This window comes from Melospiza georgiana, chromosome 27 (genome assembly GCF_028018845.1).
Source record: "Melospiza georgiana isolate bMelGeo1 chromosome 27, bMelGeo1.pri, whole genome shotgun sequence".
Classification (NCBI taxonomy): domain Eukaryota; kingdom Metazoa; phylum Chordata; class Aves; order Passeriformes; family Passerellidae; genus Melospiza; species Melospiza georgiana.
Window position 1 is genome coordinate 2,876,839 of NC_080456.1, and position 25,117 is coordinate 2,901,955.

At 49.1% G+C, this 25,117-nt stretch overlaps 2 protein-coding genes across 7 annotated transcripts in view; one reads left to right on the top strand and one right to left on the bottom strand.

Moving 5' to 3' along the window:
• Positions 1–6,933, top strand: part of LOC131093903 (beta-galactosidase-1-like protein 2) — a 34,087-nt gene extending 27,154 nt beyond the window's left edge. Inside the window, exons 15-19 of one of the 2 annotated variants that reach the window (XM_058041300.1) lie at positions 700–781; positions 2,812–2,899; positions 4,694–4,808; positions 5,681–5,797; positions 6,217–6,933. In XM_058041300.1, coding sequence (XP_057897283.1) covers positions 700–781; positions 2,812–2,899; positions 4,694–4,808; positions 5,681–5,797; positions 6,217–6,303 — 489 coding nt within the window. In that variant the 3' untranslated portion in view covers positions 6,304–6,933. The remainder of the gene's footprint in view (positions 1–699; positions 782–2,811; positions 2,900–4,693; positions 4,809–5,680; positions 5,798–6,216) is intronic. The other variant, XM_058041301.1, reaches the window with a different exon arrangement.
• Positions 6,934–7,381: 448 nt separating this feature from the next.
• The window catches only part of B3GAT1 (beta-1,3-glucuronyltransferase 1), a 42,632-nt gene continuing 24,896 nt past the window's right edge, over positions 7,382–25,117 (bottom strand). Inside the window, exons 2-7 of one of the 5 annotated variants that reach the window (XM_058041306.1) lie at positions 24,338–24,466; positions 24,055–24,201; positions 20,334–20,842; positions 16,855–17,151; positions 11,231–11,348; positions 7,382–9,654 (exon numbers count right to left, since the gene is read on the bottom strand). In XM_058041306.1, the coding sequence (XP_057897289.1) occupies positions 11,262–11,348; positions 16,855–17,151; positions 20,334–20,842; positions 24,055–24,166 (1,005 nt within the window). In that variant the 5' untranslated portion in view covers positions 24,167–24,201; positions 24,338–24,466 and the 3' untranslated portion in view covers positions 7,382–9,654; positions 11,231–11,261. The other 4 variants (XM_058041305.1, XM_058041304.1, XM_058041303.1 and 1 more) reach the window with 4 other exon arrangements.

Here is a 25,117-nt window from a genome sequence, read left to right on the forward strand (position 1 = left end):
ATAAGATGGTGAAGGCTTTATAATGTAGGAAACTGTATTGATGTGAATGGTTTATAATGTAGGAAACTATTGGGTAAGATGGTGAAGGATTATAATGTAGTAAACTGATAAGATAGTGAAAGGTTCATAATATAGGAAAATGATAAGATGGTGAAGGGTTTATAGTGTAGGAAACTATTGACAAGATGTTGAAGGGTTTATAATGTAGGAAAGTATTGATAAGATGGTGAGGGGTTTATAGTGTAGGGGTGTGGTAAGCTGAGAGTTTAGAAGTTATAACAGAGCATGTGTGTGGATGTGAGAAAACAGCCTATCAAGTAAAATTATCCACAGTGCAGTAGAAGTAAGGAAAGGTGATAAGTAAGTAAAGGTGATGTTAGTAAAGCAAAATAAACCTTGTAGCATCTGTGCATTAGATTAGTAAATTATATATTGTCTTGTAACAAAGAACTTGTGACTGCTTTATAGCCAGCTGCTTACTCCTTTAAAATCTCACAGCCTCTGAGACTGATGTTTATCTAAACAATGAATTCTTAACCAAGATAGTCCCATTGCTTCATTATAAAGCAGCAGCAATAATAGAGAACTTGAAAATAAATTTATAAATGGCAGCTGCCAAAGGTGGTGCCATTTTCCCCCTCAGCACCTCTGCTGAGGGCAGGGCTGGTGCAGCTGATGTTTGTCCTTTTGTCTGTCCAGCAGGGCTTCAGGCAGCTGAGGCTGCTGGTGGAGAACCGGGGCCGTGTCAATTATGGGCCAGCACTGAACGAGCAGAGGAAAGGTGGGTCTGGATCAGAGACAATTCCTGCCCAAACCCAGCTGAGGGATGGGATTGTGACATGAGTGATGAGCTCTGCTCATCAGAGCAACTTCAGTTGCTAATTTCTAGTTCCACTTTACTAAAACCTGTAACATTTTTAAACATCAGAATGTTGAATGTTCTGAGAATATTTTGAATATTTTATTCCCACCTGCACTGACAATGGCACAGTTGTGGACACCTGAGTTCTAGGTTGAAGCAGAGACAATTTCCTGCCCAAACCCAGGTGAGGGATATGAATATGACATCATTGATGAGCTCTGTTCATCAGAGCAACTTCCAGTTGCTAATTTCCAGATCCACTTTGCTAAAACTTATATTTAAACATCAGAATGTTGAATGTTCTGAGAATATTTTGATTATTTTGTTCCCACCTTTGTGGGCAGTGACACAGCTATGGACATTTGAGTTCTAGTTTCAGAGACAATTTCCTGCCCAAACCCAGCTGAGCGATGTGATTCTGACATCACTGATGAGCAATTGCTAATTTCCAGTTCCACATTGCTAAAACTTACCTTTAAAATTCAGAATGTTGAATGCCCTGAGAATATTTTGATTATTTTATTCCTGCCTCAAAGCAGGGACAATTTCCTGCCCAAACCCAGGTGAGGGATGTGATTCTGACATCATTGATGAGCTCTGTTCATCAGAGCAACTTCTGGTTGCTAATTTCTAGTTCCACTTTGCTAAATATTTATATTTAAACAGAATTAAAGCAGAACTTATATTTAAACAGAATTATCAGAATGTTGAATGTCCTGAGAATATTTTGATTATTTTATTCCCACCTTTGCTGACAGTGGCACAGTTGTGGACATTTGAGTTCTAGGTTCAGAGATGATTTCTTGCCCAAACCCATCTGAGGGATGTGGTTCTGACATCATTGATGAGCTCTGCTCTCCTGTGCTCTGTTCTGCAGGTGTTTGTTAACACCATGTTTGTGAGGGAGCTGGGCTACAACACAGTGGGAATGAGTTAAAAATCATCCTCCCCCCTGTCTGCAGTGCTCAGAGGAGCAGCAGTGGCTGCTCAGTGCACCAAGGTTTATTTTATAAGGGTACAGCTAAACCCAGGCCTATCAATGACTCTTGCTCTGCTCTGGGTTTCCTAGGTGATGCTCAGCTCCCTTTCTCTTGCTCACTGAGCATATTACTTCACAGGGAGGGAAGGAAAATACCTTTTTTAATCTGTGTTTTCCCTGGAGAGGTTGATGTTTGAGAATCACACCATTTAAAAGCTCACACAATGTCAGGAGGAGGGAACTGCATCCCCTGGAGCAGAATTGACTGAAATGCTCAAGCCTATCACACACAGTGGTGGGGCTGGAAGAGGTTGATTCTATTTTAGTGGGGAACTATGTGCAAAAGCTCTATAAAATGGATTAATGGAGTTAGGCACGTGACTGTATTGATTTTATTTAATGCAGAAACGTTGCATAAACCTCAGTGCTGCCCAGGCAGCCTCAGAGCTGTGATAGGAGCAGGCTTTGCCTTCAACAAAAAGCTGCTAAAGGTGAATGACTTCTTCAGGTGCCTTAAAATCCTGGGCTGAAAAGCCCTGGAGCAGCCCTGGGCGTTGGTGCTGGCTCAGTTGTGTTTTGCTGTGCCTGTTAGAGAAGTGACTGACTGCTTTAAAAAGTGATTGACTGCTTTAAAAAGTGACTGACTGCTTTAAAAAGTGACTGACTGCTTTAAAAAAAATTCTGTGCATGGTCAGCTCCAACCCCAGCATCCCCACAAGCCCCAGCACATCCCAGGGGGTTCTGCTGGGAGGGTTGGAGGCCCTGCTGAGCTGAGGAAAGGAGGGAATGGAGAGGGCAGAGTTTAGAGATGCTCCCCACTCAGCCTGCATGAGCAATGGGACCATATGGACTCTAATTCCATTGCAGAACGTGGCTGCTTTCCATCTCCTGCTGTTCCTCAGATTCAAATAGCAAAATGCATCAGCTTTAGCTGTTCCTCAACTCCTCATTACCCCCATTGCTCTCACAGGCTTAATTGGTGACATCTTCTTGAATAAAACCCCCTTGAGGAACTTCAAGATTTACAGTTTGGAGATGAAACCTGCCTTCATGAAAAGGTTTGTGAGATTTTAACCTTTATTTTTTCCACAAAATCATTTTTTTTGTGGGATTTTAACCTTTTTTCCTTCATTTCAAACCACCTGCTTTCCAGCAGTGCAGTGTCTAATGGGGAGCAGCTAAATGAGGTAACAGTGGGGAGGTGGATTTTTGCTCTGATACTTTTGTTGATACTTTTGCCTGAAATAGTGCAGGAACTGGTGCCAGCTGATCCAAACCATCATTTAGGGAGAGATCTAATCCCACTGTGCAGGGTTTAAAGATTTCCTTGCAGCAGGGTGAGATCAGGTAGGTAAATCCAGGCTTATCCAAAGGGAAGGATCCCCTCACACCCACATGGTGGAAATTTTGGGTCTTTCTGGAAATTACCAATCTGGCTGATATATTTAGTAATTCAGCCTGGCAAGGGATGGATTAATTCTAGAAAGCTACTGATAGTGCATTAACAATCCAGATGGCTCCCTCTCTTTTATGTTGTTTTGCTTTAATTCAAGGGAGGAAATTTAGCAGGGGGATGTTGAAGAGCCTCTGTCAGCACACAGAGAAAACCTCAGCAAATGTTTCAGGCAGCAGATGCCCTATGGACTCTGGCCACCATCCAGAGACTCTTTTCAGTGATGTTTTTAATACCAGCAAGCAACTTATGTGCTTATATCCCCCAGGATATCACAGCTGCCCCATTTTGTGTAGGAGGGAGAGAGAGAAGCCACGTTAAACCAAAAAGGCTTTTAAAAGGGAAAAGATTCATTCTGAAATGCCTCAGGGCAGTTTTACCAGGTGCTGAGGGGCTACCTGAAGGATTCTTATTGATGGGGTAGCTCAGAGCCTTTTGGACTGCAGGGTGTTAGAGGAATATTTCCAGTGAGGAGCATTAAAGCAAGTGAGCTGCCATGGCCAAACAAAAGCAAGATTAGTCACCACTAGCCTGAGCTCCTGGCTGCTGACCAGCAGCACTGAAACACAATCAGCTCCCAGTCCCCTCGGGGGAGGAGGGAGAGCAGTGTTGTGAAAGGAGCTGTCACAGGCTTTTAGTTGAATAATTCAGTAGCAGCCAGGCTGCACTGGATCAATAACTTCCCCCAGTCCAAGAGATGCAGTTTGTAAGGGCTGCAGGGAACATGTTCTTACAGCAGCTCAAGGCTTCTGTGGGATTCTGCTCTCCTTATTTCCTCTTCTGCTTTTGCCCTGCTCCCAAACTGTTGCCACAGGTAAGAAATCCTGTCAGATTCCCCTGATTACTGCACACTGCAGGGATGTGTTTGTGTTCCTCGCCAGGAGCTGTGGCAGGAGTGTCTGGTTTGAATCCTGTCAGTTCTGCAGTCTCCTTTAGCAAGCCACAGGCATTTCAAGCACCCTGGCAGATCTGGAGGATCCTCAGCAGTCCATGTGAAGCAGAGCTTTTATCCCAGAATGGTTTGGGTGGAGGGGACCTTTGAGATCCTCTCACCATGAGCAGAGACCCCTTCCACCATCCCAGGGTGCTCCAACCTGGCCTTGGGCACTTCCAGGGATGGGGCAGCCACAGCTTCTCTGAGAAACCTTTGCCAGGGCCTCACACCCTCACAGGGAAGAATTTTTTCCCAATATCTGATCCCAACCTGCTCTCTGCCAGCCTGAACCCTTTCCCCTTTGTCCCATCACCACACGCTCTTGTAGAAACCATTGAAGTGGTGCCATCAGAGGTGGTGACAGCCCCAGGTATCTCCTCTGCAGCCCAGCTTGGCCTGGCAGGGCTGTGGGTGCTGGGGACAGGCAGGTGGCCCTGTGGGCTGTGAGTTGTCCCTCTCTTGCAGCCTGCAGCAGGCGTCTGGCTGGAGCTCAGTCCCGGATTATTTCGTGGGGCCGGCATTCTTCCGCGGGAGGCTGTGGATAGAGCAGCAGCCACAGGACACCTTCCTGAAGCTGCAGGCAAGTCCTGGTTCTTCTTTGTCAAATTTTTATAAAAGAACTGGTTAGAGAGACTTGTGCAACAGCTCTGACTGATTTGTGTGTCTGTAGCCTCCCCCTCTCTCTTAGGGAATCATTCTGAGGGTCTCCTCCAGGTAATTCTGGAGAGGTGCTGTGAGAAAACTGACCCTGCAGAGCTGCCAGTGACCACTTCAGTCTTTTCTTACTGGCATGCAAATGGTGTTTTCTAGTTGCAGAGGAGTAATGTGCACAGAAAATAAAGGAGGGCCTTGTTTTATTCCTGTCTCCTCAGTGTGACATGGAAAGAGTCACTTCTTTGTGGCCATGGCATGGGAGTTAGCATTCCTGTCATGCTTCTGTGGGAGACTGCATAGAACTTCAGATGAGATTTTAAATATTATCAAACTTCCTGCTCTGATTTCCCTCCCTTAGAGCCAACCTTGTGCCCAGCCTTACTGTCCTGCTCACTTTCCCATGTATTGGGGAAATTCTATTTGCTGTAAATCAGGCCAGCCAGCAGCAATTCAGTTTTTCTGTCACCTGGGAAAGAGGTGAGGGCAGATATTGCATGCTTGGGGAGGAATAAAGGCCTGTCTGTTCAAAGGGAAGAAACTTCCTATGCAAGCACAAGTCACAAATTGCACATTTTTGAAAGTTTTATCCTTTTAATGAGCACATTAAGGATAACTCCTGTTCAGCAGGGCTTGTTTAAATGTCCCTGGCTGCAGGGATTTGCACAGGGAAAACAAGCAGAAAACCTGCAGAAAGTGGCTGGAAAGAATGCAAGTGTGAAAGCAGATTTGGTTTCCTGTGGGGATGCAAAGGAGGCAGCAGAGCTGCTTTAGTAATTCCATGTTCTGCCTTGATTCCAGGGCTGGGAGAAAGGAGTGGTGTTTGTCAATGGTCAGAACCTGGGAAGATACTGGAAGATTGGACCTCAGGAAACTCTTTACCTTCCTGCGCCCTGGCTAAGGAGAGGGGGCAACGAGGTGAGAGACTGCTGGGATTGCTCTGTGCCTGTTGGGGTTGTGAAAGATCCTTGTCCCAAAGAGCCAGACACACACAGGACATCAATTACCCTTTAGCTGAAAGCCAGTGCAGTAGAGGGGAAGGGCAGTGCTGTCTCCTGAGGTCTCTGAAAACCAGAGGAGGTGCTGCTCCAAAGCTGGCCCTGGCTCTGACAGCCATTAAAGGCTGACAGGGGTGGCAGCTGAACTTCACAGCTCTGCTTCAGGTGGGAAATCAACCCAAACCTGATGTGATGCTGCTTCATCCCCAAGGCAGAGCCTCAGTCCCTGTTAGACCCACACTGACTGAGCTCTTTAAATGGAGTTTCAAGTGTGCTTCTCCTAAGCATATTTGCAGCCCCCCAGGCTTTGCAAGAAGGACTTTTCTCTCTCCTGTGCAGATTGTGATCTTTGAGGAGCGCACGGCGGGCCGGATCATCCAGTCCGTGGACATCCCCTACCTGGGACGGACCCAGTACGTGGACTGAGGCTGGGCTGGGAGCTCCTTTCCCACGTTTGGCTCCCCCTGAGCACTCCTGCTTGCATGGCTGGGGACCTGCTGGCTCAGCACTTGGGCATGCTCATCTCCACCAGAGCCAGGGGAAGGATTTGCCCTCTGGCAGTGAGGTCAGAGGAGAGGACAGCGAGGAAGCGGCGCCCTTGCTCCATGGATGGATGGATGGATGGATGGAGCTCATCCCCTGCCCTGCTGAGGCCCCCAGCCCGGATGGCTGAGCATGTTCTGAACCATCTGGTGGATGTGGGGGAGTTAAAAGGTGCTGGAGGCAGGTGAGAGAGAGAGAAAGAACTGAAGCCATCTGAACTGGAAGCTGAGCTCAGCTTTCCAGGGACTTTCAAAATGTGCTATCCTTGGCCTCCTCGTTTTTATAATTAGGTAGGGAGAAAATAGTTGGTGAACAAGTGAGTAATCAGGTGTGGGAAACCATTTGGAGGCAGATTTTAACAAGTCTCTCTGCAAAAAGGCCATTACGTGTTCCCTTGTTGGAAGGCAAGGTGGTTGTCAAATGACTTTTAATTTCAGCTTTTTTTCCACTGAGTTTTATTATGGAGGTTGTTTCTCTCTCAAAAGGAAAAAAAAGAAAAAGTTTAAAAAGTGAGATGTGTTTTGTCTTTTATCAAATGTATCATGATGTTTCAGGCCAAGAAGGAATGAGAAAAGAACAAATGAGTCCTGCAGTCCCCTCTCCAGCAGAGCTCACACTGTGAAGCACCCAAAGATGAAATTCCCCCTTGGAAAATGAGCAGGGATCAGATTTTGGCTGGGGTAGAAGCAAGTGAGAAAACTCATCCCTGCTTCCTCCTTAAAGCTGCTGTGGGATCTTGGGTCCTGGTTTTTTCTTTCTTTTTGTCCCTCTAAACAGAAATGTGGGATTTAGGTAAACATGACATTGTTTTAACTCAGCAGCTCCAGGCACAGAGGAGCTGCAGCCTCCTTAGGGAGAGGGGGAGATCAAACCTGAGCTGTGAATCCTTCAGAACCTCCAAGGAGTCTCTGCTTTCTGTGCCAGTACCAGGAGAAACACCAGACTGTGTCTGTAAGGGAGGTGCAGGCTATTCTGGCTCTTAGAAACCATCATTTTATTTAACAAATTTAAATACAGTTTGTTTAAAACTGAGAACAGACAGTGCAGCTGGAACACACTCCATCCTGGCCAGGTCTGTCTCTGCTCCCCAGGGCCACAGCAGCTCTGGGACAGCTGAGAGGGCTCCTGTGGGCAGAGCAAATGTGCAGGGCTGTGTTCAGCACTCCATCCTTTGCATTTTTCTGCAAGTTAATGTTTCCTTCCAAGGAGGGAAAGTTGGAACCCAGCAGGGACTGGAATTCAGATCAGTGAACCAAAACATGCAGCTCGGAGAGGACATCAGCTGGAAACTATTTCAATGCTGTGAGAACTTGGTAGTCCTTGAGAAATGTCTCTTTCCACTGGAGGGTTTGCAGACTGAAGGGAGCTTGGAAGGCCAGTACAGTAAGAGAATAAATCTACTTGAGTGCAGAGTTTTAATCCAAGGTAACAATACCTGTTCCCATAGAGCAGCCAGCAGCATCCAACACTTTCTTTCCAAGTGGTGCTTCAGCCATTGCATCTAAAAGGAACATTTTTGTAAAGGCTTCTGTGGCTGGGAACTAAAGAATGAGACTTTTCCCCAATGGTTCTGATATACAGTGGGAGAAAATAACTTAGAAAAAATATTTTTCCTTTGAAATATCAGGAAATACACAATGTCATTAGTCCAAGGGGAGACTTCTGCACCGTGAAGCCAACAATTAAACCCAGAGCATTTTAATAGTTCTATGTGTTAGGGCTAAAAATAACCAAGTCTATTGCAGGATTACATTTTTCCCTAAGTTCAAAGGTAAAATTGTGCTTCAGAATTTTTGAAGGAATTGGGACAGCAGCAGGGAGAGGGGGTGACAAAGGTTTGACAACAGTTATGGAGGAGGAGGAGGGAATTTATGGGTTTTGGCTGGGGAGAAGGGGCCTGTTGTACCTCAGATTCATCTCAGCAAGTTTGGCAGTCTCAAACAGTCACCCATGGTGGCAGCACCAGCAGATGGTGAATGAGCAGAGCCCTGAGCCAGGATCCCCTTCCCAAGGGTGCTGCTCTCCATCAGAGGGGACTGGGAACTGCTCCAGGGTGGCTTTTCACACCAGCTCTGCAGTAGCAGAAGAAGGGGCTGGAGGATACACTCCAGTCAAATGGGAAATGCACTAAATTCACCTCTTAGAGTCCAATTTCTAGTTTGAAGCAGTTTTTTTTTTTTTAAAGAGTGGAAATTTGCCTTTATATAGGAGCACCCTTATATAGGAGAGAATCCCACACCTAATGGGAACCAAATTAGGGCCAAACAGGAGCCAGATCTGCATGAATATTATGGTGTATGGCCCCCACAATCTCATTAAACCCCATTTCCAATTATTTTAGCATTTTTAGAGATCCACATGCTGGAGACACGACTCCACCAGGATCAGTGGCGAACTGGTGGTGATCAGCAGCTCCCTGATCCTGTCCCACTTTGGGGTCTTCTAAGAAAGATGGGGACAAACCTTTTAGCAGGGCTAGGACAGGGCTTGATGGTTTTAAACTCAAAGAGGATTGATTTGATCTAAGGACGTTTTTTACAATGAGGGTGGTGCCACACTGGCACAGGTGCCCAGAGGGGTGGGGATGCCCCATCCCTGGGAATGTTCCAGGCCAGGAGCAACCTTGGACCAGAGGACCCTTAAAGTCCCTTCCATGATTCCACGACCACACAGGAACATCAGGGTGCCCCCCAAGCTGTGAAACTGAGGAAGGAAAAGGAGAGGGAACCAGAGAACAGAGATGCTTCAAGGGTTTGTTCTAACCTGCCTCGTTTCCCCCCTCCCCAAACCCTTCCCGTCTTGTGCAGCGTAACAAACACTGATTAAAGGAGGTTTAAAATTAAGGGCTAAGGTGCCATCTAGGAAGGCAGCTGTCCCCTCCACGGCCAGAGAGCTGCTCAGGCTGTCTCACACATGGCCACAGAGTTCCTGTTGCTCAGCAAAACCAGTCCCCAGGGGCCACTGCTGTGGCTCTCCCCCTCAGCCAGGTGCTGGCACAGCCCTCTCACATTGCAGCCGAGCCTGGGGCTGCCAGTCCTGCCTTGCTGTGCTTTGTGCTCCACCTCCGGAGCCCGGGAGGAGGGGCAGGGGATCCGGGGATGTCATGTATGCAGTGGTGCTTGGTTTTTCTGAAGGCTCAGACTCGTGGGAGTCAGCAGAGCTCCTGGCTCCCGCCTGGCTGGCTGGGTGGGTGCTGTGGAGAGGAACCTGGCAGGCTGTGCACGAAGAAATCTTCTGCAAGAGACACAAACAGCGTGGGTGGCACCGCTGTGCCACTGCAGGGGCATCCTAAAGCTGTGTCCCACACTTCAGAGCCATCCCAAAGCCCTGTGCCACTGCAGAGCCATCCCAAAGCCCTGTGCCACTCTTCAGAGACATCCCAAAGCCCTGTGGCACCCTTCAAGGCCATCCCAAACCCCTGTCCCACTGCAGAGCCATCCCAAAGCCCTGTGCCACTCTTCAGAGCCATCCCAGAGCCCTGATTCTCACTGCAGAGCCATCCCAAAGATCTGCCTCACTCTTCAGGGCCATCCCAAAGCCCTGATTCTCACTGCAGAGCCATCCCAAAGCCTTGTCCCACTCTTCAGAGCCATCCCAGAGCCCTGTGCCACTCTTCAGAGACATCCCAAAGCCCTGTGCCACCCTTCAAGGCCATCCCAAACTCCTGTCCCACTGCAGAGCCATCCCATAGCCCTGTGGCACTGCAGGGCCATCCCAAATACCTGTCCCTCACTGCAGAGCCACCTCAAACCTCTGTGCCACTCTTCAGGGCCATCCCAAAGCCTTGTCCCTCTCTTCAGAGCCATCCCAAAGCCCTGTCTCACTTTTCAGGGCCGTCCCATAGCCCCGTCCCACTGCAGGTCCCAAAATTTGCTGCCTGGGCAGGGGGAGCAGCACTGCAGAGCCCCAGCCCCTGTGCACAGCCTCTCCCTGGCCCAGAGGAGCTGGTGCAGCCCCTCCTGCCCTGCCAAGGGCACAGAGCAGCAGCCAGGGCTCCATCCTGCTTCCCCCAGGGAATGGCACATAAGGGAGCTCATTGCAGGTAAAAATTCACCACTGCTGAGCAAATCTGCCCCCTTCCTGCTCCTGTTTCTCAGGACTCAAGAGCAGCAGCCTCCTCTCCCTCCAGGCCTGGTTCTACACTCCAGTGAAAGGGAATTTGTGCATTTATTTTATTGCCCATAAGAATGAAGGGCAGCTCCACAGGCTGCAGATACAAGTGAACAGCTCATCCTCCTGCAAACCAGCTGCAGGAACACCCAGGGCATGAACAAACATCAATGTGTGTGCTCTTTCCTCCTTTCCACTGCAAAATACACCCCATGCTCTCCTCAGGTGCACAAACACCTCAGGCAGGGTTCAATCCACACCTTCCTACTCATCACTGCCTCTCTGTGCCTTCAGTGTGGGCCTGAATTAAATATTTCCCTCAGTGAAAGCTTCTGCCTGACCAAAAATCTTTTAGCTTCCCTCAGGTGTTTGCAGGTGGATGAACCCACACCCTTCACCCCTGTGCTTTATTAAAGTTAATAAGGCAACCTCGTTTACACAAGGATTTTTCTTAATGCTGCAACTTCTGCCTAAACTCCTACTCCCTGCATTTTTCTTCCCCTCAATCTCTCAGCAGGTATTTTGTCTTAAAAATGGATTGACTTTAAAAAAAGAGAGATTAACAAATAGTCTTGAGAGGTTTAGCAGTAAGGGAAGGTCAGGGTTGTGAAAAGTGGAAATGAAAAAGCACATTTAAAAGAGCTTTTCTCTTTCTCCTGCCCTTGTGTAGCTTCTCAGTGCTGTGAGAAGCAGCTCTTACCTGGAGTTGGTCTCTGCTCAGCCACGCACACTCAGATTTCCACGTTGGGATCTGTGAATCCTTTCTTGCCCTCATTCACCAGCACAGGCTTCTCTGTCCTTGTGTGCCACACTAAAATCTGAGGAAGGCAGAAGTCATTAGCTGCAGCTCTCCAGTGCACTAGGAAATATTCCTGCACATTAAATCAATAGTGCAATTTAAGCAGCCACCCTGGAGCCTAATGGTGCATCCACTGCTGAGAGGGGCTTTGCATAAACCTTCATTTAGGCAGAGCTGCTGCTCTGCAGAATGCACAGTGCACAGAAATCACCATTTACAGTGTGCTGTCGTGGGACATTACCCTGCTCCCTCCATGTAGTTATCCAGCAGCTCCCTCCAAAGGCTCATCAGCCTTGCAATGGGGTAAGGCAGCTCCCTCCCAGCCTGGGATCGCATTCCTGCCTCCCACAGCTCCTCAGCTGCTCCTTGGTTATCACCTACACCCTCAGCCTTGGAGTCACTCAGGGGGGAAATGCAAATTCCTGACATTTAGGGGATGTTGGGAGGGAAGAGGCATCAGCAGCTCTTCCATCTCCACTCCTGCCTTTGGCTGGGGGGAAATAAAACCTGAATTCTTCAGCACATCCCTGAAAATCCATGACTGGGGAGCAGGCATCAGTCTGCCCCCTAACCTCATTTCCTAATCTCCATTTCATCATCCCCCACAAGCACTTCAGAGCCTGCTCATCAAAGTCACCCTTGATTCCAGCCCTGCTCTCCCCACTGCTGCAATTACTGTGCTGCATGCCTGGGAAAAGACAAAAACACCACTTCTCTTTTCATTTAAATCCTTTCCAGAGCCTAAAAAGCCGCTGAGTGTCACTGAGCAGGGAAGGACTCACTGCTGCTGCAGCCTCAGAGCTGCTGAGGCAGGAGCTGGCTCCAGAATCCTCTCTTCCCTTTCTTCCCACAAACTCTGGGCTGCACACACCCTGTCATAACCCAGCATTCCCCTTTGGATCCCCCAAAAACCTTTGGATCCCCCAGTCCCTTTGGAATGCTGCCCCCATACAGCCACTCCTATTCTGAACCAGGATTAAAACTCCTCCCAAGCTTGCTTAAAACACAATTGGAGCTTCTCCTAAAAGCTTCCCTCTGTCTTGGCAGCAGAGTTGCAGAGAGATCAACATCTGTGGAGGAGAACTGGGAGAATCTGAGGTGGTTGAGTATTTCAGAGGGGCTGTTGTAGGAAATTGTTTCTACTTGCTGTGCTCAGACGGTTCTGGAAGCTGCTTAAAACACTCAATTATCCTCATTGCCTTCCTCCTGGAGCCAGCATTGCTGGGAGCAGCTTTATCCTCTGCCAACAGGTTTCCTGCTGCCCCTCACCTGTGCCGGGCTGTTTCCCACCTCGTGGGGTTTCCCTCTGGTTGCCATGACAATCCCTGCACACCCAATCCTGCAAACCTCTTCCACCCAGCGCCTCCTTCCTGCAAAACCAGGCCACGTTCTGCTTCTGAAGGAGGAACAAAGCCCCTTTCAAACCCTCCTGGTTCAAGCACGGCACCTTCCCCCCTTCCCAAGGAGCTTGTTTGACCAAATTCCTCTCTGATGTGAGCAGTCACCTCCTGCGTGGAGCTTAAATCTCTGCTAATACTGAAGCAGTGGAGACCAACCGCTGGCTGGAGTGGGTCCAAAATCCATTTCATCATCCCCCACAAGCACTTCAGAGTCTGCTCATCAAAGTCACCCCTGATTCCAGCCCTGCTCTCCCCACTGCTGCAATTACTGCGCTGCATGCCCGGGAAAAGACAAAACCCAGCGGGGCTCACGAGTGGCTCTCAGGGCTCTGCAGTGGTGCTGAGAGGATTAAAAGGTGCTGGAGAAATCCTGCAGCCAGTTCTGCCCTTCAGAGAGAGCCCTCTGCACTGCTGGGCCTCCTCACTGAGCCCTGCTATGGCCCAGGGCTCACTCACATCCAGCAGCAGAGAACACAACCGCACAGCTTCAATTTGTGCCCACTTCTGCTCTCTGAAAGCCAAATGCCAAAAAGGGCAGATTAAATGGGCTAAAACTGACCCATTTTCAGAGTTTACAGCTTGATACAACAGCTTTTACCATTTTCCATGCTGTGCTCCTTAACGTGGGAGGTAGATCACCATTTACTACAGAAACATTTCAGCCAACATTTCATTTCCTTTCAGCCAGTGCTTGTTTTTTTTTTTTTTTTTTTTCCAACAAGCAGCGTGTTTTATGCCTCAGAGAAGCTTTGTCTCTCTCACAAGGGACCAAACAGTGAAGGGGACCAAATATCTGACTTCTCCTGAGTAGTGGTTTCACACATCACTTCATACATCACCCTTGAGATCACTCAAGGGACTCCCCTTTAAAAACACTACTGCAAAACCCTTCCACTCACTCCTGGCCTGACATTTGGAGTCACAGGACTCAAAACACATCTGGGAGGTCACAGAGCTTCATCTCCACAGCAGAACAATTCATTGCCTCCCAACAGGAGATGAAAAAACAAACAGAAGTGTCCGACCTGCAGTGGGAGGGAACACAGGGTTTCCAGCTGACCCTCCCAGGAGGGATTCAGGAATTTTTGTTGTTTGAAATGGAAACTACAGAATGGGAAAAAAGGAGACACCAGGCTGAAAGGGCAGCTCTGCTCCCTGTCCTGCAGCCTGACAATAGAATGTCCCCAGCTGTGGCATTATGGTGCCCATGGGCCTCTGTCTGTGCTTTAGCCCTCCCTGGCTGAGCTCACTGCAGATTGTTCCCTGGTGTCCATAGAAAATGGGGAGCAGAATGGCCCCCTTTCCATCAGCCTGACAGGAATGCCAAATCTCAGACCTCTCTCCTGTGCCAAGGGGTTGAGGAGAGGATGGTTTGATTTGGGGGTGTGGGGAAATGCACAAAGAGCAGAAATCCAAGTACAGAGAACCCTTGCAAAGCCCTGTTTCCTTACAGCTCCAGGATAAACCAACCCTTCCCTCCTCATAAGGAGGGATAACATTCTCCTCAGCAACTAATACCAACTTCCTTTACTTTCTCCTTCATTTTGGGCAGTTCCCAAATCCAAGAAAACAAGCCTGATACGTGATCTTTGGCTTACACTTCAGCTTTGTGCAGGAGTGTGTGTTTGTGGGCTGAATTCTGATCAATATTTCCAGCACCAGCAGAGCACACAGGGAAGGCAGCATTTTTGGAGAACAGATGTCTGTGCTTATCTTACACATTCCTCTGATCCCTCCTTAATGACTCTGTCTAAGCACATCATAATTTTTAATGCAAATCTCCCTGCAAAGCAGGTGTGGGGTTGTGTTTAACAGGAGCAAAGCATGACAAGTGCTGGGAGCACAGGGGGGAGAGAGGAACCTGAGCTGTGACCTCAGACCACAGCTGGCTTTGGTCCTTCTCTGCTGCTGGCCCTGACTCTTCTCCTGCTGAAATGGGTGAGTGTCACAGACATCTTCCATGAAAAATCCTTTCTTTAGGATTTTTCCTCCTGAGAAGCTGGGAGGCCTCAGGAACAAAATGTAAACAATGGTTATCTGCTGCTGTGGAATGCAACAGGTGCATCTGGGATTGGTCTCATGTGGTTGTTTCTAATTAATGGCCAATCACAGCTGGCTTGGACAGAGAGCCAAGCCACAAACCTTTGTTATCATTCCTTCTTTTTCTATTCTTAGCCAGCCTTCTGATGAAATCTTCTATTCTTTTAGTGTAGTTTTAATATAATATATATCATAAAATAATAAATCAAGCCTTCTGAAACATGGAGTCAGATCCTCATCTCTTCCCTCATCCTCAGACCCCTGTGAGCACGGTCCCAGGTGAGTAAAAGCAAAAATGGAGATTTCCAGGGAAATGGAGGCTGCAAAGCTGCACTCAGAGCCTGCCAGGAGCAGACAGCATTCAGCTCACAACAAGGAGCCTTGTGAGCTCTGCCCAGCCCAGCCAAGAAAGGAAACTCAGATGCTTCCAGTGCTGGGCAGCAATCCCTGCTGCTTCCTCCCCATCCCTGACCTGGGTCAGCCCTGCCTGGCTCCAGCACCCTTTGTTTCCTCCTCCTGGAAACAACATTTTCCTTCCTCTCCTTCCTTCAGAGCTGTCATTTCTCACCCCAACCTATCAGCACAGCTTCCTTCAGCAGGTATTTGTTTACAGCAGGGACAATGGACCAAAGACTGGATAACTGGCCAGGTGAACACCCTGATAAACACCCTGTGTACAGAAGATCAGGTAAACACCCCTGATCCTCTGTACACAGAGTAAAAGCAGTCTGTCCATCTCTCCTGCCTGCTGAAAACACATTTATTTCCACACAGAGCCCAGCAACAGGGATCTAATTTTAATCCAAACTCTTTCCCCATTCTTGGGAGGCTGGTTGAGTTATTTGTCATGGTGTAGGACAGCCATAACCACAGAAATGCGGATTCAGAGAGGCACAGCAGGTATCAGATACAACCCAGACTTGCTCCTTCCCCTCAGCTCCTCCTCCTTATTCCTGGATTCCTTGTGAGAGGAATCAGATTCCTGTTTTTTCCATGGCTTTGGAGCAGTGCACATGGAAATCAGGCAAAGGCTATTAGCCACATTTTCTTTCCTATCCCAAAAATACAGGAGACCTGGATCCAACACTGGAGCTGTTGGCAGTAACAACTTATTTGCAATAAAAGAACAATTCTGTCGGCGTAATTAAGCAATAAAGACTCTCTAAATCAGACTGGCTGAAGTTTATAACAGACAAAGGTGTGAGAGTGCTGCACAGGGGTCTCTGATTTCAGAGGGACACCCAGCACACCTGTCACAGACATCTTTTATAAAAAATCCTTTCCTTAGGATTTTTCCTCCTGAGAAGCTGAAAGGCCTCAGGAACAAAATGTTGATTATCTGCTGCTGTGAAATGCAACAGGTGCATCTGGGATTGGTCTCATGTGGTTGTTTCTAATTAAAGGCCAATCACCATCAGCTGGCTTGGACAGAGAGTCCAAGCCACAAGCCTTTGTTATGATTCCTTCTTTTTCTGTTCTTAGCTAGCCTTCTGATGAAATCCTTTCTTCTATTCTTTTAGCATAGTTTTAATATAATATATATCATAAAATAATAAATCAAGCCTTCTGAAACATGGAGTCAGATCCTCATCTCTTCCCTCAACCTGAGACCCCTGTGAACACAGTCACACACACCTCCAGTATTTAGGGAACCCACTCACAAAGCTTCAAAGCCCTTGGCAGCACTTCTGTGGCTGATGGGCTGTGATTGATGCCTGTCACTCTAAGCAGCTTTGTCTCATGGTGTCTCCCACACTCCCTGTCAGCCCAGCCAGATTCATCTCTCCTCTCAGACTGGGAAGTTTTCAGGAGAAGAACTATCCGTGTTTTCTGTGTTATTTAGCACACGGGGTCCTGCTCCCTGACCCAGCAATGTGTACAGGCAGCATTGATCAGTCAGCTAAAAGCAGTGAAATCACCCCAAATGGAGCCTTCTGGAGCTCACAGACAAGCCAGGGCACATCCCATCCAGCTATATTGATAAATATCAATCCTGTGATTCAGTGAAGTGATGGAATGATGGTGAAAACTGCATTTTCTTCCCCCTCTGGCTCCCCAGCACCCCGCAGCAGGACGAGAGCATACCTTAGTGCAGTTGGCAGCCTTGGGCTCGAGGTCGCTGAGGGTGACCAGCTCGCGGAGCAGGCTGCTCTCCTGGTAGCCGCCCTTGACCCCGCGCAGTTTGAAGTAGGCCTGGGAGCGCTGCAGGATGAGCCTGAGGTTGACAGCAAAGCCGGCCATGTCGATGGCGAAGGGCCGGTGAGGGTCGAAGACGGTTTTCCAGCCGTACACCTTCCCCGCCGCGTTCACCTTGGGCGACTCGTAGCGCAGGCCGCCCACGAAGGCCACAGGCCACACCGACACCTTCCTGGTGCTGCGCATCTGCCACGAGCGCACAGCATGTGAAAAACGTGGATTTTATGATTTGCTTTTCGCAAATATTCAAGTAAAATATATGCAAAATAAGTTGTGCCTGTATGAAAAATTCTTACTTTCTTACTGTCTTAAAACTTTAAGGCCAGGCCGCCCATGAAGGCCACAGGCCACACCAACACCTTCCATGTGCTGTGCCACAAGCACACACAGAGTGTGAAAAATGCATATTTTATGATTTGCTTTTCGCAGACATTAAAATTGTAATGCATATTATGGAGTAATTCATGCTTATGTAAAATATATGCAAAATAAGTTGTGCCTGTATGAACAATTCTTAAAGTCTTCAAACTTTAAGTGCAGGCCGCTCATGAAGGCCACAGGCCACACCAACACCTTCTGGGTGCTGCACATCTGCCATTAGCACACACGGGGTGTGAAAAGTGAGTATTTTATGATTGCCTGAATAAAAGGACACCTGTTAACAAAGAATTAACCCTTAAAAACTTCATACATGATGCATAAATTCCATTCAAATATAGGATTCTGTCTGGTCATCTTCAACTTCTTCCTCTGAATCCTGACGGCATCATCTTGCCCAAGCAAGGTGGGAAGAAGTTCATTTGAAATCTCTGGGATTTACGAGTAGGGTTTTTGTCCAGAGCTGCCAATAAGGAACACCTCTGCAATTTATGAGTGAGGTTTATGTCCCGCTCTTGGTCTCCACACGGGCAAACCAAGACACAGGAGAGAAGCACCTTGTCCAAGGGCACCTGGAAATGCAGGAATGGCACATCTAGGAAGAAAGGTGGTCTCTACTGAGGTATTTAAGCTGCAGTCTCAGGCTATGAAAGGCTAAGAGCATCTCCAGATGCCAGTGGGGCACTGCAGCTGCCAGCCTTGGGGACAGCGCAGTCTCTCTGGACATTCGCAGCAGGCAGAACAGCCCTGCGCTGTGGAACTGGGTGCCTCCTGCTCCCTGTGGTCACCAGAAATGGAGCAGAGCCACCAGGGGCCCTTTTGGCCAAGGCAGATGCTCTGGATGCCACTCACCCCCAGCACCCTGCCCTGCTCCCTGGCAGGCTCAGCCTCTATCTCTGCTCTCAGCTCGCTCTCTTAGATCAGGGCTCTCCCAGAGCTACTCTCATCACTGCTAATTACTGCAAACGAGAGCAGAAGAGCTCTGGCACTTGCCCTTCTGCATTATACAGCTGCTAACGGCAGCCCCTGTCCACAGGGAACAATAATGTGTGTCTCCTGCATTTCACAGCACATTTCCTTGGCTCAGTGACCTTAACTGCAGAGACACGTCTGAGAGGAGAAGCCTCTACGAGCACAGCACAGGAGTGAATGAAGGAACCCTTTCTGCTTTATTCATGTGAGGAGTCTGTCTCAAGATGCCACCAGAGCCAGCCTCAAAGCGGACGGGGGAAGAAAGATATTCAGCCTGAATTCACTCCCAGCTTTCAAAGCCATTCCTGTGGCTGTGCAAGCTAAAGTGAGAGCCACTGGGGAAGGGAGAGGCATGCATGAGGAAATAAATAGGAGATCCCTGGTATGAAAACAGGCAGCTGGTGGGGAAGGAAGCAATCCTCCTTTCTCATCCCTTGGTGAAAGAGTTTGGCTTCAAGAGAGCAAGGGAACAAGTAATTTCTGAGCTGGAAGCCAGGTAAGGTACCTGGTCTTGAATGTAAGAACATTCAAACCTGCAAACAGGAGCTCATTTAGAGCCCCAGCTGGGCTGGATCAAAGAGCAAAGGTAGGAAAGCCTGTGGAAAGCCCCTGCTCAAACCCAACCAGATTGTCAGGACACACTGAAATTCAGCCCTGGAGCTGCAAACTTCCAGGGGGAGATCTCAGCCCCTCACCTGCTGATAGCAGCCTGGGGGAGCCATGCTGAGTGCTGGAATAGGAATTGCTCCAGGGGGAAAAACTGGTTACATCTCCTGGCCCAGACATCCCTCCTCCAGGCACTGCATGGAGGGCTCTGCTTTTGCAGGAGGGGAACCAAAGTCTCCAACAAACTCCTGTTCCTCATGCATGCAGCAAGGCAGGGACCAGCACAGGGAACACCTCTGAACAAGATGTCCTGGGAAGGCTGTGGAGCCCAGCATGTCCTCAGCTCACCCACAGCACCCCTCACTGTTGTCATTATATTGCAAGAGTTCTACTGTCATTACATTGCAAGGGTTCCATGTTACTAAAGTTTTGTACCTCCTTCATGTTTCTTGTAGGCAGCTCCTCTAGGCACTGACTCTTCCTTGTCCTCACAGCAACCAACAGACTCCAGTCCCACCAATCCACTCTTTCCTAACACGCTTCTTATTGGCTACAGGTGTGGCCTGTTAACATCAGGCCTGCTCCTAATCTTTAGTAATTGGTTCAGCTGCAACTCTTTAGGGGATAAGATTACATTCTATACAACCTTCATTTACCCATACTGTAACCCCCTACTCCTCACCCCCTCCCTGTTGGGGAAGGAGAAACAGGAAAGCCTTATCAATATGATTGTCTGGCAAAAGATTCTGAGAATATGGAAACTATAAGGGAGATTGAAATGAAAGCAAGCTTTGAGATACGTTAGTTACCGAACAACTGGAAAACAATGGTGTGGCTGGCTGAAGGTGATCCCCTTTTGATGGAACAACACCCTCTACTTGCAGACAGGCCCAAGGGTCAGAGCAGACCCTACAGCTTGGCAGAAGGGGCCCAAAGAGGAGATTTTAGGGTTTAAAATATAACACAGGATGGTAATGTAATGATTCTGATAGGCTGCATGTAATGCTATAGGATTTGTGTATTGTACTAGATTGGTTAGTGAGAATTAGAATATTCAACATAAAAGAAGATTTATGGTATTTTAACGGGAACCTCGCTCTCTTACCCTTTTACTCTCTCACCCTCTCATCCTCTCTCCCCCTCTCTTCTCTCAGCCTGCTCTGAGCTGTGGCTGGCAGCTCCCAGCAGGGCCCTGCACCCAGGCCCTTTGCAATAACCCACAAGTTCCATGACCTGGCTTCAGAGATCTCTCGTCTCTGTCCGTCCCAACCATCCTACCCCAGGCTCACCAGCCCCATCCTAGATAGATAGATAGAACAACCACTACACTCCTACATTCATCCAGGCTCACCACAACCATCCTACCCTCCCCAGGCTCACCAGCCCCATCCACCCCCCCAGCAGGCCCTTACCTCCTCAAAGAGCTCCAGGCTGTAGGTGTTATCATCATCAGCAAAGTAAACAATCCCGGGCTGGCTGTAGTTTTTGTGAAAGGTCTCTCTGAGCCACCTGAGGGCCAGGTTCCTCTGCATGGTGCCGCGGGGGATGCGGGGGTCCCTCATGTCCCCTCGCAGTTTGTAGTTGCGGGGGGTCTCCACGTTCAGGTGGGTGTAGTTGAGCCCCGTGTCCCGCAGCAGGCGGGTGATGAGCGGCGTGCGGCGCTGCGAGTCCTCCACCAGGATCCAGTGCAGGTTGGGCACGTGCAGCAGCGTGTTGGCCAGCCTGGTCAGCTCTGCCTTCTGCACGGGCCGGCTGTAGGTGGGGGTGACCACGTGGATGGTGGGCAGCGTGTCCGACCACGGGGGTGGGCGCGTGTAAACGTACTCTGTCCTCACCACCTCCACTATGTCCCGGTCCGACAGGCAGTATTCCTTGGAGTCCAAGCCTGCAGCGAGATCACGCTGGGAGTCACCACCATCATCTGGGCAAGGGCATGGAGAGAAGAGAGAGCTGCATGGACTCGGGCGTCCGGCACCCCCCAGCTGAGCCAGCAGGTCACCCTTGTGGGTGCCAGGAGTGGAGGCTTTCGTGGGTAAGGGCACGGATAAATAAAGGAATCAGGGACAAACACACGTGAGAAAAGAAGATTCTGCTGCTAGAAAACCAGCACCAAAAAGAAAAAAGGCCTGAGAGCTCACAACAAGCTGAGTGCTCAACAAGCTGAGCTCACAACCGGGCTGAGCGCTTACAACAAGCAGCTTCAAAAAGCACCCAGAAGAGACAGGTCTGTAGAGCAAATAGGTTTAGATAAAGAAAATAGCCAGGTGGAATGATGGTCCATCATCCCTGAAGAGCTCCAGTGCTCTGGGCACCACGCTTAGTGGGGCAGGACTCAGATCTGCATTCACTTGAGCACCTGGACTGGGCAGCAGGGAAAAAACTGGTGGAAAACACCAGGCCAGTGAGGGAGTCACCACCATCATCTGGGCAAGGGCATGGAGAGAAGAGAGAGCTGCATGGACTCGGGCATCCAGCACCCCCTGGCTGAGCCAGCGGGTCACCCTCGTGGGTGCCAGGAGTGGAGGCTTTCGTGGGTAAGGGCACGGGTAAATAAAGGAATCAGGGACAAACACGCATGAGAAAAGAAGATTCTGCTGCTAGAAAACCAGCACCAAAAAGAAAAAAAGGCCTGAGAGCCTGGGATAACTGGGCTGAGCACTCACAACAAGCAGCGTCAAAAAGCACCCAGAAGAGACAGGTCTGTAGAGCAAATAGGTTTAGATAAAGAAAATAGCCAGGTGGAATGATGGTCCATCATCCCTGAAGAGCTCCAGTGCTCTGGGCACCATGCTCTGTAGGGCAGGCTTCAGATCTGCACTCACTGGAGCACCTGGATTGAGAGGCAGGGAAAAAACTGATGGAAAACACCAGGTCAGTGAAGATCCCCAGCAGCACAGTCTGGGCAGGACACTGCAGTGCCCTACAGCTCTCTGAGAACCACAGAGAAGTGGGGAAAGACACTTCAAATGCAGAAATGGAGAGTGGAAATGAAAGCCTGTAATTGTAGGTTTTTCCTGCAGAGACTTTCCCCTGCCTCTAACTAACCTGCCTCAAAAAGGCCCCTCCAGCCTCTGAACAGAACAGCCCCCTCAGAGCTGCAGATGTGAGCAATGAACTGCCTAAAGATTGGATTCTCTGATCCCAACATACAAAATCCCTGCAAATGTTCACAATCAGCTCAAGGAAAACCAGTGTTGATGCACCTGCTGATTTTCCAGGGTGCAGCTTCCATGTGCAGGGCAGGGGGAATTCCACAGGGGGAATGCCACAGTCTGCAGAGATGAAGGGGGACCCCCACTCAGGATGGAAGGCTGCCTCTCCAGTGGGCACAGAACTCTTTGAGCCATGGATTTTTCAACATCAGGTAACTACCAGGAACTTGAGATGAGAAAGAACAGGAACAGAGGCCCATTAGATCTGCCCCAGCAGGGGATTACCCATGGCTTTTTCATAGCATGTTATTCTTCCAGCAGCAAAGCTTTGATGCCTGAACCAAATGAAAGCTTTTCACTCCATGGTATTGACAGAGGGGGGTGGATATTTGGGGAAGGAACAGGGTACATGTTGCTGTCAGGCCCTATCTGCTGCAAAGCACCTCAGCATCACAGCAGAGCTCTCTGAGAGCTGGAATCAATTCAGAAATAAATCTGCGAAATGCATTGGACACAGACACAAATGTAATTAGCCAGGATGGTGCCCGAGACAGTTTGCAAAGCCCTGCAGGTCAGATCCTCAGCTGTGAGCCCTGGCACGGGGAAGTGCTGCTGTGTGGGCATCTCCAGGTGCACATCTCTCTCAGCACCTGTGAGCAGAGCATCTCAGAAATGCTTCACAAGAGCAAAATGATTCCTCTTGAGAGATTTCAGATTGGTCTCTACCACCACTCACTCTTTACTGGGGGCTCTGAGAAGCAGAGAAGTGTCTCATCAAGGTCATTGGTGAGTTCTTGACCGAGCCATTGGAGCAGTCTCCGTGCTGTAACTGCAGAGGCCATTCACAGAAAACAGCTTTTAGGGCACTGATCAAACTGCTGTACAGACAGGTAGCGTGTTTTTAGTCATTTTTAAAGTCCTTTTTTAGAGCCCAGGAGATTCCTCACCCTCTGAAACACTGTCCACCTTCCAGAAGGGATCAGAGGCATTTTTCCCTGCCCAAAGCCTCAGAGGTGGCTGTCAGGAGAAAGGGAAAACTGCTCAGGACAGACTGAACTTCCTGCAGCTCAAACTGCTCATCAGAGTGTCCAGCAAAGGGATAAGCAGCTATGGAGGATGGAGACAAGCACTGAAAGGGGAGAGAATCCCTCAGAGAGGATGAAAGGGTCCTGAAAATGAGCTGGTCTTCTTCCCCCAGACCAGCCTGCCCACAGCAGAAGGGCAGAGCCAAGAAGGAAGGTGGCAGAAGGCAGCGTGGCTTCTTCCAGCCCCCAAGAGCCCACACAGCCCTTAGATATTGCTGCTGTGCCAAGAACAGGACCAAGCTGGGATGCTTCTGGCCAGAAGGGTTCCCCCAGCACTTCCTGCAGCCCCTGATTCGGGCCAGGGCTGTGTTTACTGCAGTGTGTGACAGGAGTGTGGAGTCAACTTCTCAGAGCACTTCAGCTCCCCCAGACAGGTGAGATCTTGCTCTCGCCTTCTCCTTCAAGTGCAAGAGCACTGCTTTTCTGCTTTCCTTAAAGTGCTCTCAGCCTCAGGTCTCCCGGAGCAGCTGCCTCGAGTGGCAGCTTTGTTTCCTCCGCTGTCTCTTTTGCAGCTTTCCCGCTGGAATAACTTTGTGTGCAGAGCTCTGCAGAGGCCAGCAGGGAGGGAGGGAATCCTCTCAGGGAACAAAGAGAAGCAGCACTCTGGGCTGAGGCCATAAAGAGCTCTCCAAGTGCAGCAAGCACAGAGTTTGATGCCTCTGAAGAACCCCTAGAGCAGAGGTGGGGAGTTTGATGCCTCTGAAGAACCCCTAGAGCAGAGGCGGGGAGTTTGATGCCTCTGAAGAACCCCTAGAGCAGAGGTGGGGAGGCTCCTGCATGGGCATGGTCTGGGAGCTGAGATGAGCATGGCTGCCATGGAGGAATGAAATGAGAGAGGAGATGAGGACGAAGGGGGGATGCACGGGCTCGGCATGGGCTGGTTTGGTTTCTCTCACCCTTGTGCACTGCAAGCAGAGGAGCAATGGTGCTCTGGTGCCACACGGTGATTAGCAGTGTCCAGGGCAGAACTATCAGCACGATAGCCAGGATGTCTCGTCTCTTCGGCATCTCCAAGACTGACTGGGCCCACAGCTCCTCATTACCTGACAGTGAAAACCCCAGAGACAGAACAGCAGAGCACATGGAGAACAGAAATAAATGGGCAGGAAGGAGCAAGGACAGAGAGAAGAACGCGAGAGAGGCAGAGAGCAGCAAGGTGACACGGCTCGTGGGTCTTACCAGTGCTTACAACCCACCCATTGCAGAAGCAGGTTTGGAGGGGCCTCGGAGCCAGGAGCAGGAGGGAACCTCTGCAGGGCACTGCTGGAGCTGCCAGCAGGAACCTCAGGGACTCAGGTGGGAGGAAACCTGCAACACACAGCAAAGGCCAGTGGGCACTGTGAAAAATGCATGTTGCATGGCTCTGTGCAGATATTTACCAGGCATTGTGAAAAATGCATGTTGCATGGCTCTATGAAGATATTTCCCAGGCACTGTGAAAAATGCATGTTGCATGGCTCTGTGCAGATATTTCCCAGGCATTGTGAAAAATGCATGTTGCATGGCTCTGTGCAGATATTTCCCAGGCATTGTGAAAATGCATGTTGCATGGCTCTGTGCAGATATTTACCAGGCATTGTGAAAAATGCATGTTGCATGGCTCTGTGCAGATATTTACCAGGCATTGTGAAAAATGCATGTTGCATGGCTCTGTGCAGATATTTACCAGGCACTGTGAAAAATGCATGTTGTATGGCTCTATGCAGATATTTACCAGGCATTGTGAAAAATGCATGTTGTATGGCTCTATGCAGATATTTACTGTGTGTATTTTGTTGTATTGATTAGTAGCGCTGTATTCACATTTTAATAGTTTTGTAGTTAAAAGGTAACTTTTGTAGTTAAAATAGTTAAAAACTTTTGTAGTTAAAGTAGTTAAAAATAAAGTTCTACTTTTGTAGTTAAAATAACTCTGTTTCTGTTGTCTCATATTGTCATCTGCTCCATGCAGATATTTAC